Source organism: Lissotriton helveticus, chromosome 9 (assembly GCF_964261635.1).
Source record: "Lissotriton helveticus chromosome 9, aLisHel1.1, whole genome shotgun sequence".
In the NCBI taxonomy this organism is placed as follows: Eukaryota; Metazoa; Chordata; class Amphibia; order Caudata; family Salamandridae; genus Lissotriton; species Lissotriton helveticus.
The window spans coordinates 140133804-140151961 of NC_136070.1; the positions used below are offsets into that span (position 1 = coordinate 140133804).

The 18158-nt window shown below is 43.7% G+C and overlaps 1 protein-coding gene across 1 annotated transcript in view; it reads right to left on the reverse strand.

The window, feature by feature from the left end:
* Positions 1 to 18158, reverse strand: part of MAPKBP1 (mitogen-activated protein kinase binding protein 1) — a 986444-nt gene that overhangs the window by 545938 nt on the left and 422348 nt on the right. The window contains exon 6 of the mRNA XM_078662278.1: positions 15533 to 15703. Coding sequence (XP_078518404.1) covers positions 15533 to 15703 — 171 coding nt within the window. The remainder of the gene's footprint in view (positions 1 to 15532; positions 15704 to 18158) is intronic.

The following is an 18158-nucleotide window of genomic DNA, read 5'->3' on the forward strand; positions in this document are numbered from 1 at the left end:
ATGGCCATCAGCTCCAGCCTGTTGATGTGCCAAGCTCTCTGAGGCAAAGTCCACTCGCCCTTTATGGACAGGCCTTGAAGATGAGCACCCCATCCTTTCAATGAGGCGTCCGTCGTCAGAGTAAGTTCCGGAGTGATGGAAAGGAACGACCACCCTGTCGAAAAATTGGATGGCCACGCCCACCATTTGAGGGCCGCTCTCATGCGGGCGGTGACACAGACTATGTCGTTGAAGGAACCGGTGACCTGACGCCACGGTCCATCCAGTTCCTCTTGAATGGGGCGTGTCCGTAGCCTGCAATTTGGAATCAATGCAATGCACGATCACGCCATCCCTAAAAATGACTTTAATAGTCGGACTGAAACGGACTGTTTTGTCCGTAGAAGAGACCAAATTGAAGAATCTATGTTGACGCTCCTGATATACAAATGCTTTTGCAAGAGTCTTATTCAACATGGCCCCTAGAAAGTTCTTGCAGGTTGCTGGATGCAATTGGGACTTGGCCATGTTGATGGAAAGACCAAGGGAGCGAAACACCTCCTGACAAAGGCGAGTGTCCTGAAGCAGCTGCGTGCGAGACTGATTTTAGTAGACAGTCGTCCAAGTAAGGAAAAATCTGGACACCCTGAAGACGTAGATAAGCTACTACAGGAGCTAACACCTTCGTAAAGACGCGAGGGGCTGAACGTAGGCCGAAAGGCAGTACGCTGAACTGGAAGTCCCTCCGTCCCACGCAGAAACGCAAGTACTTCCGATGTCGCGGAAAAATAGGGACATGGAAGTAGGCGTCCTGGAGGTCGATAGTTGCCATGAAATCCCCCATTGAGAGTAATCGTAAGATCTCCCCCAGCGTTAACATGCAGAATGATTGGCACTTGAGATATTTGTTGAGTGCTCGCAAGTCCAATATCGGCCGCCAATCCAGCGTCTTCTTGATGACAAGGAAAAAATGGGAATAAAATCCCTTCCCCCCTTTGAGACTTGGGCACCCCTTCGACGGCACCCTTCTGTATCATAAGGCGAACTTGATGTAATAGTTCCTTGATGTGTGCTGGTGGTGGGCCGGAAGGTGGGTGGGCGGAGGAAGTCTGATGAACTCTAAAGCATGGCCCTTCTCTACGATGTCCAAAACCCAACGGTCCGAGGTGATGGAGGACCATTGAGAACAGAACAGGGAGATTCGACCTCCAACTTTTCATGGTCGCTTGGGAGCAGATCCTCTGTAAGAAGATTTCCCTCTATAGGTTTTAGAAGACTACTGTCGGGAAGACTGTTGCTGGGTGTTAGAGTAGCGTTGGTTGCCTTGGTTGTAGGAGCGAAATTGATTGCTTCCCACTCTAAAAGTAGACGAGGTGCCGCGTCCACGTGCACCCCGAAAGGGCTGTTTCCGAAACGGCAAGGTTCCCACAGAGTGAGCAGTTTCAGTGTCTTTGATGGACTGTAACGCTTATCAACATGAGCCCCAAACAAAGACTCACCGTCATACGGCATATCCAGGATCTTCGCCTGTACCTCTTGTCGGAAAGATGTGGAACGCAACCAACCTTGCCTGCGTAGAACAGCCGCTCCAGCGAGTTGTCAGAAACCAGTACAGGCGATGTCAACGGCACAATCAATTATCTCTTCCGATGTTCGCTCTCCTTCTTGGAGATGTTGCAAAGCTTCCGCCTTTGAAGCATCTGGAATCAAGGCCACAAAAGCTGACATGTCTGCTCACATCTGGCGGTCGTAACGCCCCAAAATGGCCAAAGCATTGGCCGCTCTCACTGTGGTGGAAGCCATCGTGGAAAACTTGCAGCCTATAGCATCCATGCGACTACCTTCGCGATCTGGTGGGGCAGTAACCGCAGATGCAGGGTTCCGAGAACGACGCTGAGCTGCTTGTGTAACCACCGAATCTGGTTTTGGCTGTCCAATGAGGCACTCTGGAGTGCCGACAGGTGCTTTATACTTCTTTTCCAATCGGGGCATCTGAGCCGGTAGTGAATTTGGGGTCTGCATCAATTTTACTCCTTCAGCCCAGATAAAGTCAATAATGGGAACAGTATGGACTTGCTTGAATGGCTGATTTTTAAAATCATAGAGGAAGCAATCCTCCTCCCTCTGGACTCTAGGCAACTTGAACCGTTGAGCCGCCCTATCCATCAGCTGATGGAAACTCGCAATGTCCACAGGAGGAGAATCTACTGGTGTGACCGGAGATGGGGACGGTGTCTGAACTTGGTAGTTATCCCACTCCGCCATATCGTCATCATCTTCATCTTGAACCTCACCATCTTCGCGTTCTGGAGAACCCTCATCCTCTTCGTCAGCATACACAGTTGTGTGTATCCGAACTGACGTTTGAATTTGAGGAGCAGAAGTTGGCAGAGGCGCCAGAGGAGCCGGAGCCGGTACCGTAACAGGCGCCAGAATCGAAGGGACTGCAGGCACCTGTGGAGATGACGGAAAACGTCTATTATAGTCGTCCAACATATGCTGGAGATTAGAGATGAGCGACAAGGGTAAAGCCGCAGTAGGAACTTGAACCGGCGTAGTTTCCTGCTGGAAATATTGGTCTTCATCATCATTACTATAATCTTGGCACTTGATGACCAAATCAGATGGACTACGTGGTACTCTTAAAGACTCGTGTACATCTTCCTCCAAGTCCTGCTCCGAGTCTGTGGCAAACAAGAGCGAGGGAGGCTGTGGATCACTGGCGATGGAAATCTGGTCCACAGGCACCTTACGGCGCTGGAGAAGATACTCAACATTGGCAGACCCAGTGGACGACAATGGCAGCAATGGCAGAGAGGCAAAGGTAGAAGAAGTCGTCGATGGAGCCACACTGGCAGAATCTGTTATGGTCAACGGTACCGGCATCGACGGGGTCTTCGTCGACGAAGAGGACTTCTTTTTCGTCGACGGAGCGGTTGTCGACGGAGCGGTCGTCGACGGAGCGGTCGTCGACGGAGCGGTCGTCGACGGAGCGGTCGTCGATGGGGCACTCGTCGACAAAGAGTGCAAAGACGGTGTCGTCGACGGAGCGGTCGTCGACGGGGCACTCGTCGACAGGGCACTCGTCGACGAAGGCAATTTCTTTGCACTCTTCGTCGACGATGACTTGGTAGTCGGCGGGGGAGGCTTCTTCGTCGACGATGATGCAATCGGAATGACAGATGGTACAGTCTTGAAACTTAGGGTTACCTTTGTCGACGACGAGGACGTCGACGAGACAGTCGTCCACGATCTTGAAGCAAACGTCGTCGTCACTGTCGTCGTCGACGATCCGGCAGATTTCGACATCTGAACGACTGTCGGCGCTCCAGTCGGCGCAGAGGCATGTTTTTTCACAGAAACATGAGTAGAAGATGCAGTAGACGCCGGAGAGCCAGGTCTCGTGGGCGTGGAAGTAGTAGGTAGTGGTGAAGACAGCACAGGGGCCAAAGAGAGAGACATCTTCTTCCTCTTGATGAAAGGTGAGGGCAACTCCTGCACACTACTACGTTTTGAAACTGCTTCGGAACGACCAGAAGTGAGACTTTCGGCATCAGAAAGTACACCATCCTTGTCCTTAAGTCTCTGAAGCCACAGCAGGAGATGGCCTTCCCTGTCTTTTAGAGTTTTTGTAGAAAAAGTTCTACAGAACTTACACTTACCAACATCATGGTCGGGGTAAAGACAGTAAATACACTTACTGTGTGGATCTTCTGAATAAAGACGCAGCTTTCCACAAGAAGAGCACGGTCTGAAGAGAGACTTCTTACTTGTAGACATTTTGAAGACACAGGAAAACCTGAAGAAATAGAGAAAACTGAGGAGAGCTCAGGGAGACTCCCTTACACACGACGTGCGGTAGAAAATCTGAGGTACTGAGGTCTGTGGAGAAGGTTCTGGAGGGCTGCTGACGCCTGATTGGCTACAGTTTGGACCTACATAATGACAGGAATAGGCTACAAGTGTTTTTTCTCTATTCATGTATTCCTATGTGGAATTATGTCTAGGCATTTACTGCCTTTTTTCTAATGTGTATTTCATGTGTTATGTTTTACATATACATATTAGTATGTTATTGCCATTTTATTTACCGTGGGACTCCCACTCCGACGACGGGGAATATTCAAGCATGTGAATCTATGAAAGACACCCTAATACTGGAGAACAACAATTTATTATCTTTTAATTTTTCATTTATTTTTGGCCGCTGTAAACGGGGGGTGGAGATATTCCTCCGCCATAGTGGAGGAGCCGCTGCTGCAGCGTGGTCTGTTCCTTCTTGTTGTATTTTTCTCTCTTTTGCCCACCCAGTCCCTCCTAATCTTACCTGGATTTCTTGTTTACACAGGCTCCATTGCAGACCTGTGACCTTATTTTTCCTCGTGGATATGGATTAAGCCAGTCTATCCTCTCTCGGAGCTTTCGTAGTGTGGGAAAACCATGTTGAGCTACTCTAAGTATTACTGAATACAAATGCTATCTGGGTTAGGAGAACAGACAAGATTGTTCTGCTGTCTGCTTCCAGACAAGTCAATGATGCTAAATTTGGAACCAAAAATGTGCTTAAACTATTATTGCTACTACACTTCTGTTTCACGTGATGCTTAAGTGCTCCCACAAAGTACAGTGCAACATGACTAAAGCACGTCAACAACCTTCACCCATGACACCAAAATGACACTAAAAGAAGTACACATGCTGTTGTCTTGACCACCCAAAGCACCTTAGAGCTTTTTTAGGGTCAGGAAAGTGCTACACAATGGCTACAATGCAAGATACTACCCCGTGTTATATAAACTGAAACTATTTTGATTATACTCTGCATTACATCACAGCAGCAGATTGCTTTGATACATACAACATTATATTTCGATTAATGTACCACCCATTAAATTAATGAGAGTAATCGTTAATTTGTCCTTTAGTTTCAACGTTGCTGCACGTGCTGGGAATAATGCAGGGTTACGATTGGTGGTGTCTGAAATTTAAGCACTCCAACTATTGAATTCCCTCAGCCCTCCCAATACTCATTTCTCATCCTAATTTATGGCTTAAAACTTTAACAGATATACAAACGTTAATAAAGAGATCAGTCTTATGAAGCGAAAGTAAATGTCTGACAAAGAAAATCAGTGGCATCAGACCCGTGTGTCTTTTTATGGAAATAATGAAAGCTTAGATTCTCTGTGCCAGTCATCGGTCCTGGGTAGCAAGCGCGGTTAAAGAGAAAGCTGTACCAACAAAACTTCAGAAGAGAATCCTAAACAATGCGCCTCTGCTGTAGATCACAGCACCAGGAAATGACTGGAGAAAGGAAGCAGGAAGGGCACATGAACAATTCACAATCATCACACCCATGGGACCCAAGTGGTGGCGTGAAACCAAAGATCAGGCGTCAAAGGTGGGGCGGTAAAAAAATAAATACATTAAAAAAAAATGCAGTCTCTGCTTTTCCGTTTCATTTCCAGTCAAAACAGAGGAAACATGAGAATTCTGTCCAAACGCAGTATGTTCACCAAAATCCCGAGAGTTCGATGCACGTAGACGTGGAAGAGGGCAAATAAAGTCTTGCTACAAGATGCGTTTCATATGTCTGTTTTGCTATAACCCATACTTGGGATTTTTTACAATATGATTTTTCACAAGTTACACTACGTCAAATTTGTACTTTAAAAACTTGCTGCAATATTTCCTTCACAATACCGAATCAAAATAGATCTCAAACTGCAGTGCCACCCACTACCCCTGCGCTCTTAACAACTCGAATACGTTTTAGCTAAAGACCATGTCCTTAATTTTAAGCAGTCTCTACTAATATTACAAAATCAAGACCATGGTCATTCAAGAAACTGCTACCTACATGCATATACTAGATACACTTTACAATATCTCTATATTTCATGGGGATGGGCGTGGCATAGCACAGATACTGTAAGACACTTGCTGTCCCGTGAATGGTGGCTGCAAATGTCTGACTGTAAAGTGTCTACCTGAAACAAACAAAGTAAATAAAGATTAAGATGAGAAACGCGCATGCAAATAATTGTCTGGAAATTAACTGGTGAAACATGTGAGACAACGTGTCAAAGAGCTCCCCTCACTCGGTTTGGAGTGGACGACAGCAATTCATGATGGCAGCGGCACAAACATCAGGCAGTTAAAAAGGCAGATGCTTACAGGTATGAGGTGCGTCAGGGGCGGAGCCAGCAACCGGAACCTTCATTCACTACTTGGTTGGAGCTTCGACGTAGTCAGTGCCTAGAAGCCGGGCTCCAGCGGAAACTGAATTGCAGCAGTATCAGAGTGGCGCTAGGTGTGGGGGCCGGCCCAACAGAAGCACGCTACAAGAGTAGTTAAATGGGAGAAGTCTGGTGCAACCTTTATCAGTGTTTTAAAAAAAACAAAAACAAAAAAACACGATTCCCAGATCCGCAACAAGAGGTGCCAAGCCACTAAGTAAGGGAACGTTACCTTCACACAAAGCACTTCTGTAGGAGATACATAAAGGCACCCAGCGTAACAAGCTATAAATGTAGGGAGCCAATCCACTATTAGAGTGAGAAGGCCATGACTGAACTATTGGTGTAAATAACTACATAACTCAAACGGCAAGGCAGTAAAACTGAAAATTAACTTCACTGGATGGTGAACGAAAGGAATAGTGCATCAGGTGAACTATCTACACAGTCCTTCATAGATTGCCAAGTCAGTAAAAGACTAACTGTCGGACCGTTTGCAAACTAGGCCAATGTAGACAATATACCAAAACCGAAGGGATCGATGGAAGGTCAAGGAACAGTAGCACAATAAGAGAAATAATTTTGACATTAATTTAAAGCAATAAAAGGAACCAGGACCTCACTAGAAGCCAAGGTGGAGGCAGAAGCAATGGAATAAATTTCTTTACACACCAAACTAATTAGTGCTACAGGAAAAAGCACCAGAGGTTGAGCTACTGGCAGGTGACACTGCAAGTACAGTGGTAACCTTTCAAAAAAAATTGAACCACCTACTGAACAGGAAAAGAAATTGGAGAAGGGATGCGGAAGTGAAGTCACGTCAAAACAATTTAAGATTGGTGGGTTTACCAGAAAAAGACATGGAGGGATAACTGAAATGCTCAAAGCTAAAGCTTTGTTGAAGTTTTTCTCCATCGAGAGAGCATACCAAACACCAATATCCCCCGTCCCGGCTTGGGGGCACCCAATAGAGCAATCATCTTTAGACTACTCTACTTTTTAAAAAACTTTTTTTATTGGATTTTGTACAGAGAAAAGACAATACAACACATAAGACAACACCCCCCCCCTCCGATCGGGCAGATTAAATGCGGAACAGAAAGAATTCTAAAGCATATATATATATATATATATATATATATATATATATATATATATATATATATAATAAAAGAAAAAGTAAATAGATGATTTAACAAATGATTAATAAACATTGGGTTAGATAGGTACACATTACAACTAGAGGATTGTAGTCAGGTTATTGTTATATAAATCATTCGGATTCAGACCATTCTATTAAGGGTGACCACATTTTTAACCCTTTTATCCTACGTTTCCTACCTTTAGTTTTATATATTGTCATTTCTAGATTAAAAATTGCTAACAGTCTTGAAAACCACTGTTGGTATGAGGGGGCAATAGGATCTAACCAAGATGATGCTATACAAATTCTTAATACGGCCATCGAGATAAAAACCATTTCATGACCGAAATTCTGATTAGTGCAGTTTGTTAGGACCAGGACAACTGTTTGATCAGATAGAGTGACCACGATTTTGAGGATCAATGAAAGGAAATGTTCGATTTTTGATTTGAGAGGAATTAAAGAGGGACAGGATGAAAAAATGTGTATACAGTCCGCGTCTTGTAGGTTACATCGGAAGCAGCATGTGCCTCTTCCACTACCCCATTTGGCGATTCTGTCTGGAGCGTAGTACATAAAAAAACATATTTCATAAAATTGTGTTTGTAGTTTCGTTGAGATAAGTGTAGTTTGTGATAGCCCATATATATACTCAAATTCTTCTGTAGAGATTGTAAATTTCTTTTGCAATTTCTGAATGATCTTCTGCCGGTCATCCTATAAATACATCAGTAAAAGCTGATATAACCCCCCAATCTGTATTTTTTCCAGACTGGCTGAGAATTTCGGCTAAGTTAATTCGGTTTTTAATCATAGTGTCCTCTCCCCTTGCACGTCGTGATAGAAAATGTCTTATTTGGAGATATTTAAAGAATTCTCTCCATTCCAAATGATACTAGTCTTTCAAAAATTCAAAAGAATATAGCCCCTCTGAGGAAAAAAAAACAACCTATATGAGTAATTCCGGCTATGATCCATCTATCAATATAAGAATCTTTAAATATGTCTGGTAGGGAGGGATTATTTTGTATGGGTTTATAGAAAGATAACCGTCCCAAACCTATCATTTTCCTCACAGATTTCCAAACCTTAAATGCTGCTATGAGTGTTTTTAGTCTTACTTTTTTTATGGTAACTATCGAAGAGATATCTCCAAGGATAGCCGGTGCTTCTATCACCTAATATTATTTGATGAATTGAAGGGGCGTCTTTATCCCCAGGTGTCCCTGTTCCATCAAGAAGAAAAAGTTCATGGTTATATAACAAGACTGTTGCCCAATAATATACCCTAAGATTTGGAAGGCTTAATCCTCCTCTTTCTTTGGGAAGTGTCAGTAGTTTATAGGCACGACGGGGCTGTGTGTATGACCAGACAAAGTCCGTGAAGATATGTTCCATTCTTTTAAACCACTGGTCTGAAATTTCTAGATTAATGGCTCTAAATATATACAATAGTTTTGGAGAGTAAACCATTTTTAAAGCATTCACCCGTCCGATCAAAGCGAGATGTAGATTATTGATACGGCGGAGATCTTTTTGCATTTTATTTAGTGTGGGTTTTAGATTCAAGTTGATTAGATTCTCTAATTCAGAGGTAATCGTAACCCCTTGATAAGTAGCTGAGCCTGTTATGCGTGGATCTGTCATATCACATTTGTTGTTGATAATTATTTGGGTTTTCCCTCGGTTCAGTGCATATCCTGAAATTTTCCCAAATCTTACAGCCTCCAGCTCAATAGTTGGCATAGCCAGGTTTGGGTTAGCAGTGACGATGGCGATATCATCGGCACATGCGAGAGTTTTTGTTGAGTATTTATGTGTCAAAATAGCAGTTATATTCCTATTACTTTCCAGTCTCCTGATAAATGGATCAATATAAATAGCGAACAACAGCGGGGAACAGGGGCATCCCTGCCTAGTTCCTCTCGAAATATTTAGGTTTGTTTTTTTGTGCAGAGTTTTATATAGTGCGAACTAGACCCGAACCGAATCAGGTATCAGAGCGCTTTACATATTTTTCCAGTTACGTTACATGAGGACACACTTTCATTTTAGGCACGGTGAGATTAAGTGATTTGCCCAGAATCACAGGAGGTTTTGGCGTCGTTACCGAGACTCGAACCCAGATCCCCAGGTCCGAGGTCGAGCGCCCTAGCCGTTAGGCCAACTCCTTTTTCAACAAGTTCTTTTGAGATACCGCCGTTAACCATCACCATAGCCTGTGGATTAATGTAGAGTTTTTGTATTGCCTGTATGAAAGCCTGGTTGAAACCGACCCTGGACATTGCCTGCCACAGGAATGACCAGGAGACCCAATCAAAAGCTTTCTCGGCATCGAGTAGTATTGACGCCATCGGGTCTCCTGCCACCTGGGTATGGTCGACTAAGCTGATTACCCTCAGTGTGTGATTAGCAGTGTCTCTCCCGGGGATAAAGCCATGCTGAAATTTAGATATAACTTTATGGATTATTGATGAGATACGGTTGGCAAGCAGTTGAGTAAATTTTAGAATCTGCATTTATTAATGTGATGGGTCGATAAGAACCCATCTGATCAGGGGGTTTATTTTTCTTAGGGAATATCACAATTTTTGCCGTAGACCATGAGTTGGGGGGTTGCCCTCCTCTATATAAATATAGGCATAGATTCAAGAATATTTCTTGAAGTTGATCCAGAAATACTATATAAAATTCAAGAGGGATCGCATCTATTCCAGTTGCCTTCCCGCGGGAGAGATCTTTTACCGTTTTTCTTATTTCCTCAATGTCGGGGGTCTTTTCCAAGATTACCTGATCTTCGGTGTCGAATTTGTCACAGGTATCTATATCTAAATATTCAGTAATTTTCTCTTGGTCATTTTCTCCCTCTTCAGTATATAGAGCACTGTAAAAACGCCAGAATGCTTCTCTGATCTTATCGGAGTCAGATACTCTGCCAATTATAGGGTCTTGGATTTCCTGTAATACATTTTGTGTAGTCTGCTGTCTCATCCAGATGGCTAATTGTTGACCAACTGACTCACTAACCTCGTATATTTTTTCACGATGAACAGTAGCTTTTTTAACTGCTTTGTTGATATATATTTGTAATTGCCGCTTTAGCTATTGCAACCTGAGTTTGTGCATTAGTTATCTCTTCTGTGGTAACAGAGCTTCTTGTTACCCTTAGACTACTCTACTACAAAGATAGGGATTAGATATTCCAAGCTGCAAGAAGGAGGGGGGGGGGAATTCAAATGGAAGGTACTCTGATTTTGCATTTTCCCCCGATTACACCCAGCAGGTGCACAGACAACATAGCTCATTCAAGGCTATTAAAAAGAAATGCAGATATAAAAAACATGAAATGGATGATTTTCTACCCAGCACAGTTGAAAATCAAAAAGCAAGAACAAACTCCTGCACCAAAGCAAATAAAGCACAGGAGTCGCTGGAAAGGCAAACAACTCAAAAGGACAGAAGGTGCACACAAAAAATTTGAGGTAATCACCACGAGACAGTGAAGATGAAGGTACCCAACAAAATATATCAGCAGGAAGAGAGATCAATTGTCTTGTAGTTCCTACAAATCTATATAGGATCTGCGCATATAGACAACATAAACTAAGTGATCGGTGTTCAGACTGAATAGGGATATGCAAGTCTGTTAGTCATGCTAGCTCACAGTGCCACTATGAGCCCCTCGTACCAAGGAGCGAATAGCTTTTGGCAACAATCGAAGACGACAACCCTGACCCCTCAGAGATCGTGGAAAGAGTACAGCACTGTTTGCTCAGTCACTCGTGCTCACTTTGTCTCAGAGAGATACACAGAATAAACAGTGGGGACGTTTTCAATAACCATTTATTGAATCAGCGTCATTCTAGTCTCAAATAAGTGTGCTGCAACAACCATGAGACAAACATATACGGTCATAAGCACCCGCAGAGTAAAGAACAGGTAGAATCCTACCGTAGTGCTAAAACAATGAATATATGCAGGCATATGTATAAAGTGTATAAGTATCCTCTTAGGATGGAGCCAACCCCATAACCTGATGTGAGAGAACAAAGGACCCCGTCTTTGTCTCAAGATGGACCACCCCAAAGGGATGTCAGACCACTGCGGAGGACGATGGAGGTGACCCTTATATAGAGAGTTATTATGCAGAAGATGGTAATCCTGCTGTGATACTGAGAATCCTCATGCATAATACTTGAGGCTAGTTTTCGGAGAAAACCACACGACCGTCATGTAAAAAAATATAAATAATTATAAATCCAGTACTTGTATAGCGCACGAATCACCCCGAAGGGGTATCTCGGCGCTGGGGGTCGTTGAGAAGATTAAGCGAGCTATTGCCCAGAGTCGCATGGTGCTGGGCATACCCCTGCCACCGGAGCCGGGGATCAAACAATGATCCCCAGCATCCGTCGCCCTGGCCGTGGCGCCACACCCCTCCCTCATGTAGCACCTAACTAGGTAAAAAGTTAGCGTCCGACCCATTATGTAGAAAACTGGTAGGACAGATGTATGTAAAAGGTCGTGTAACAACCTACGTCTATATTGGGGTACATTGGGGTTCATAACACAATGGAGGTGCTGAGGAAGCAAATGGCAAAGAAATTCCGGTAAATAGAAACTGAATCTAGGTGGATACTCAGATCCCTCAGATGGTTGAAGGGATCATTACAAGTGCTACTTAAGGAAAAGTTTAAAAAAACAATAGCCAACCCTCCCAATTGACTTTGAACCAAGTCCAAGGTGAATGGTTATATACTCCTAGCACCTAATGGGAAGGGCTGGGTTAGAGAAGGCTCGACAACATTTTTTTTTTTTACTTATTTCTTTTGTTTTATATTCTTTTAAAGTTAAGATTCTTAATGTTAAATGATGAAACTTTAAACACCACAATGGCTTCCATGAAGGATTGTGGGTGGTAACGTGGGCACACAGAAGTATCAAAGTGTTGTCTCAGACACACGTACAGAGAGAACTACCAGGACACAACCACATAAGAGAAAATTTGAAAACTGGATAGGAATGTGCACATACACATGGATAAACTTCAAAGATCGATAAGATTACAATGAAAACACGGAATGTCAGGGGGCTAAATTGTTATGTGAAGAGTACAAGGACTGGGACATACCTATGCCAACAGGCGATACAGATCGCCTGCCTACAGGAGACTCACCTGTATGCCATCGCCTGCCTACAGGAGACTCACCTGTATGCCAATCAGGCCAACAAAGCAAAACTTAAATGGAGATGTCAAGTATATCATGCTAGCGAAAGCACACATGCAAAAGTAGTGGGCTTGTGGCTGGCCCTTAGTCAATTTCCAATTTGTAGAAGTAGTTCCAGCTGCCCACCTCATGCCTCTTTAATTGACTAATAGACTCTCCCTGTCCTTTACCTCACTCTTGAAGGTTCCTGCTTCTCCCTTTGAGAATTTTTTTCATGCTTTCTCCTTCTTCCTCCTTTGTACATTTTCCCTCTTGTTCTCTGGAAATGACCGCTAAGGAAAAAATAAGTGCCGGTGGGCCCCACTGGCAACCAGCGGCTCAATTTAAGCACTGCACTAGTACCTTTCATAGAGACTCACATAGTTAAATAAGGTAGATATTGGATTCTAAATGGAAATGGCAGGGAAACAGTGGGCCTCTATGCCCTTAACACAGATGACGTGAATCTCAGTAGCAGGATGGCATCTACTTGGGATCAGTAGTAATCTGGAGGGGAGATTTTAACTGTGTTAAGCGGAAAACGACAGAACACAGCAGTGCATGACATAAGCAGAGAAAGTAAAGAGCACTGAAATAAGGTATTGAGGAATTGGATTCAGTGGAATATGGAGGGAACTTTCAAGAGAATGTTCACACCATGCACAGCCCCATGACACCTACTCTAGAATAGATTATATCCATATAGTCCACTGTAGTGGACTATACCGGCTATTAAAGCTCCGCTACAGCGGTAAAGGCCCGAGCCAAAGGCGAGGGACTTTAACAAGGGAGCGGGACTTTAATAGCCGGTATAGCCCAGCTACGAAGGGTTTTTAGGCTATTAGAACATTCTGCCACTAGAGAGCAGAATGTTCCAACAAATAAAACAAAGGTTTCTCGGAGTTCGAGGGGTTTCAATTCCCTCGGGCTCCGAGAGGCCTTTGAAAACAACATTGGAATGTTGCTTTGCAGGCCTTTACCGGCCCGTAGAAGCATGAAGCACTTCATGGTCTTCAATTGAGCTCCCAACATTCCAATGTTCTAATGCAGCCTTATAGCCCGCGGGAGAGGGCCATACCGGCTATTAAAGGCCCTCTCCAGCGTTAAATGCCCCGAGCCGAAGGCGAGGGCCTTTAACAAGGGAGAGGGAGTTTAATAGCCGGTATAGCCCAGCTACGAAGGGCTATAAGGTTATTAGAACATTCTGCCACTAGAGGGTAGAATGCTCTAACAAAAAAGAACAAAGCCTTATGGGAGCGTGAGGGGATTGGAATCCCCTCCGGGTCCTTGAAGCCTTTGTTCACAGCCTGAGCTGTGAACAAAGAAATATTGGAATGTTGGAGCTCCAGGCTTATACCAGCCATTATAAGCCCGGAGCACTCCATTGTTTTCAATGGAGCTTCCAGCATTCCAATGTTCTAATACAACTTTCAGGGCTCTCCAATTACTTGCAGTGTTCACCTTCTCTGTAAAATAATTTTTGATTGCAATCCTCATTTAAAGGAGTGGAATTGCGCTGAACAGTTACAATATTGGTAATTTCCACTTTGTCCTGGGTCTATGTAGGCTTGTGCTAAATTTTAAATTTACTATTGAGTGATCAATTAGGACACTAACCACCCTGTATTTTAGTGGGATACTGCGCATGATGCCAGCTTTCAACACTTATTAGAACATTGGAATGTTGGGAGCTCCATTGCAGACAATGGGGTGCTCCCTGCTTCTACGGGCGGTAAAGGCCCGCAGAGCAACATTCCAATGTTCTACAAAGGCTTCTCGAATTTCGAGGGGATTTATATCCTCTCGAGCTTCGAGAACCCTTTGTTTAATTTGTTAGAACATTCTGCCCTCTAGTGGCAGAATGTTCTAATAGCCTTTAGCCGGCTATTAAAGTCCCGCTGTTTCGTTAAAGTCCCTCGCCTTCGGCTCGGGCCTTTAACGATTCAGCTGGCCTTTAATAGCCGGTATAGCCCGCTACGGCGGGCTATAAGGCTATAGTGAGAGGTACAGCTATTGCCCAGATGTCTTCATTGATCAAACAATTAGATACAAGACTTTTCACTAAAGAATGTTAGCTAGTGAGACTACAAAGAGTACAATGCATAAACAGAATGCATATAGAGGCGATAAACCCATTCAAAAATGAAATATTAGAAAAATACAGTGGAAACTATTTAAGAACAGGTCTTTCCGCACATAACAGGTGGGGTGAAAGCGGCCAAACTATTGGCCTTGCTTTTGAATAAAGCACTGGCATCAACACAAGAGTTGCCCAATGGGAATACACATCACACAGTTAGCAGCGAGGTTAACTAGCTGTACTCGGACAGATCTATATGCCGGGCCACTGCCAAGCTCAGAGGAGACAGACTCTGCATATAACTGATGCGACTCAATTTCCAGAGGGAGTAAATTCCCATTTCCGCCTCCTCAAAACCTTAAGATTCCTAATGGTTAGGATAATTGTACATCTCTATTACATGTCCCACTGTGGTAAGGTACTAACACTGGACAGGAAATTAGAGGTGCCAAGACCGGCTGGTTTGATAACACCCATACTGCTGCTGTAAGACCAGTTGTTTTCTATGGGGTAATACCTACAGCTGTTTCTACTTTTAAAACAAAACAGTATTTACAGATGTAAAGCATGGTTAGATTGTATGTTCCTTATCTTTCACTTAAGGTAAACAGATATACTAAGGAGGATTTCAATGTGACAGAAACTAACGAAAAAGAAATCAAACAAATAACACAAAGCATCCTTGGTGATTTTAAGGGATTGTGCATCAGGTGTGAACACTAGCTTATGGGACAGAATCCGAGAAAGGCCTTAATGTCTGACGAAAGAAGCAACCACCATGAATTACTATATTTTGACTAAAGCATTAGGTTCAATTTAGATTCATCTTCTTTTCTCCACGTGCTCTCCCCGTTTACCCATTCATTAGTCTGACTGGACATACCTTCCACGACCACACGTTGACAATCATGTCGTGCTGGTAGCCCACTGACACAATATATTTGGAGCTCGGTGAAAATGCCACACAGGCCACGCCATACTTGTGCTCCTGGAGTTCGGCCACTTGTGTCCGCTCTGCCACATCCCATACTCGCACTGCTGGCATGTGCCCGCTCTATAGAGAGATGTAAAACAAATGGTTAGCAAACAGTGAGGAAGTATCGCTGCTTTGGTAGAACAAAGTACCTGAACAGAAGCGGGCATGTAACAGGTTCATTCATTAACACTTCCATGATACAAGGTATTTACAGATGCAAAGCACAAAAAATCCTACTGTAGTCACACAAACTCCGCTCAATGCACATCAAAGGCGCTTCCAGTGAGCACCTGTGCATTGGATCCATCGAAAACAGTGCACAAAACTCATGAAAGTGTGAAAATGACATACCAACCTATAGTGTAATACTAACATGGGAGTATGTGTGCAAAATACCTTTCCAATCACGTTTTCAGCAAATGTGTGCAAAATGAGTCTCAAAATCCTTACAATGTCAAAATGAGCTTTGTTTGCAAAGCTAAGTGAAGGTACATGTACTCAGAACGAGCTGCACACAATTTAACTGTGGAAGTTTTAAAACACAATGAACATGGATGAAAATTCAAGAATATTAGATTTCACTTTGCTGGACTAAATGATAATTTTATTAGCAACTAATGAAACGTACCACGGTGAGCGTTGCAGTAACTGGTGCCACCCCCGCGTCAATAAAATCAACAGGTACTAGATCATCCACGGAAAGGGAGATGGATGAACAGGACAAAATAATTTCATTAGCAAAGGCGGAGCACCTGAGCATATAAACCCTCGAGGATTGGATGTCAGGCATCAGTACCAAAGTGGGCTTCTGCAAGACAGTCCTAAGGATAAATGCTTACAAAATAGCTAAGAAACATGAAAAAAATTGTTTTCTCAATGCACCAAGACCAGCGGGCTACCAACAAACCAGCAAGAAATCCGAGTTTCGAAGAGGAAACCGAGGCAAGTATGCATTTAAAAAGATGGGAGGAGTAGGAAATACCATTGTCACAAATGGAGGTGTATAGTCACTGGCACTGCAGACAATTCACAAAGTGTACTTCTGCATATGGGGAGTGGTAAGTGAGGAAGTCTACACACATTCACAGGGAAATATACAGCAGAGTTCCAGGAGATGGTTGTGATTGTCCCCGACGCCAAAGAGACAGGAACACAATAGGCCGTGTATGAATGTGTACAGCTATTTGTGTACAAACCCTGAAATATAGAAATATTAAAATCTCAAATCCTTTCCTTCTGTAGGAGTTCCCCTGTAACACTGCAATTGTATTAAAAACCACCTGTCTTGTCAAATGTGAATCGCTACAACTAAAAAGACAACCACTGACAACCAATTTGTAAAAGCACAATGAACAAGTTACTTACCTTCGGTAATGCTTTTTCTGTAGATACAGTATCTGCCTGTGGATTCCTCACCTTGTGAATATCCCCTTGCGTCAGCAACATTCAGAAATTCTTTTTGTAGCTTCGCGCCGACGTGGACAACGTCACAGAGGCATGGCATCGCACGCGACTCCGCTGACGTCACCGACACCATAATAGGCCCACACCGGCGTGATGACATCAGTTCCGCCCTTTTTTCCGTGCTTTTGAGGCACACGGACGGACTGACAACAGTAGATGTATTTACACAGTATACAATAGTCAAGATAACACAGTGTAAAGACAATGCAGTAATTCAAATAGAATAACCTATATACATTAAAACATTGCCATTATCTAAGGTATAGAAGAGTGGACAACGGGGAGGCGGGTTCGCATGTGAGGAATCTACAGGCAGAAACTGTATCTACCAGAAAAAGCGTTACCGAAGGTAAGTAACTTGTTCTGATAGATACATCAGCCAGTGGATTCCTCACCTTGTGAATAGAGTCCCACAGCAGTCCCCACTCCCGGAGGAGGGTGTCCACTCTCCTATACCAGAAAATCCTGGAGGACAGAACGCGCAAAGTGGCCGTCCCTCCTCACTTCGGAATCCAAGCAGTAATGCTTTGCGAAAGTGTGGAGGGAGGCCCGAGTTGCCGCTCTACAAATGTCCTCTACAGGTACACCCCCAGACAAAGCAGATGTAGAAGACTTTGCTCTAGTAGAATGAGCCCTTATATCCTCTGGAGGTTCCTTACCCTTCAGGGAGTAGCAGATCTTGATGCAGAGTATGATCCATCTTGAAAGTGTGCGCCTGTGCACAGCTTTTCCTTTCTTGCAGCCAGCAAAACCAACAAAGAGCTGGTCATCTATTCTGAACACTCTGGTCCTGTCCAGGTGGGAAACACCCTTAACAACGAAGTTTCTTTAACGACTTACCTGAGCAACGAATCCTGAACCATGACCAAGCCTTAACAACGACAATTCTAAACCACGACTTTCCTTAACAACGAGTCTCTCCCCTCCTCGAAGGTCATGGCATTGGAAGCAGAGCAAATATTGTGCGTGATCTATGCTTTGAACTGGCACGGGAGCGCCTGTCACCAGAGCATAATTGATAATTAGCCTTTGAAATGCACTGAGAAAGAGGGCAGGAGGTCGCAGTTGG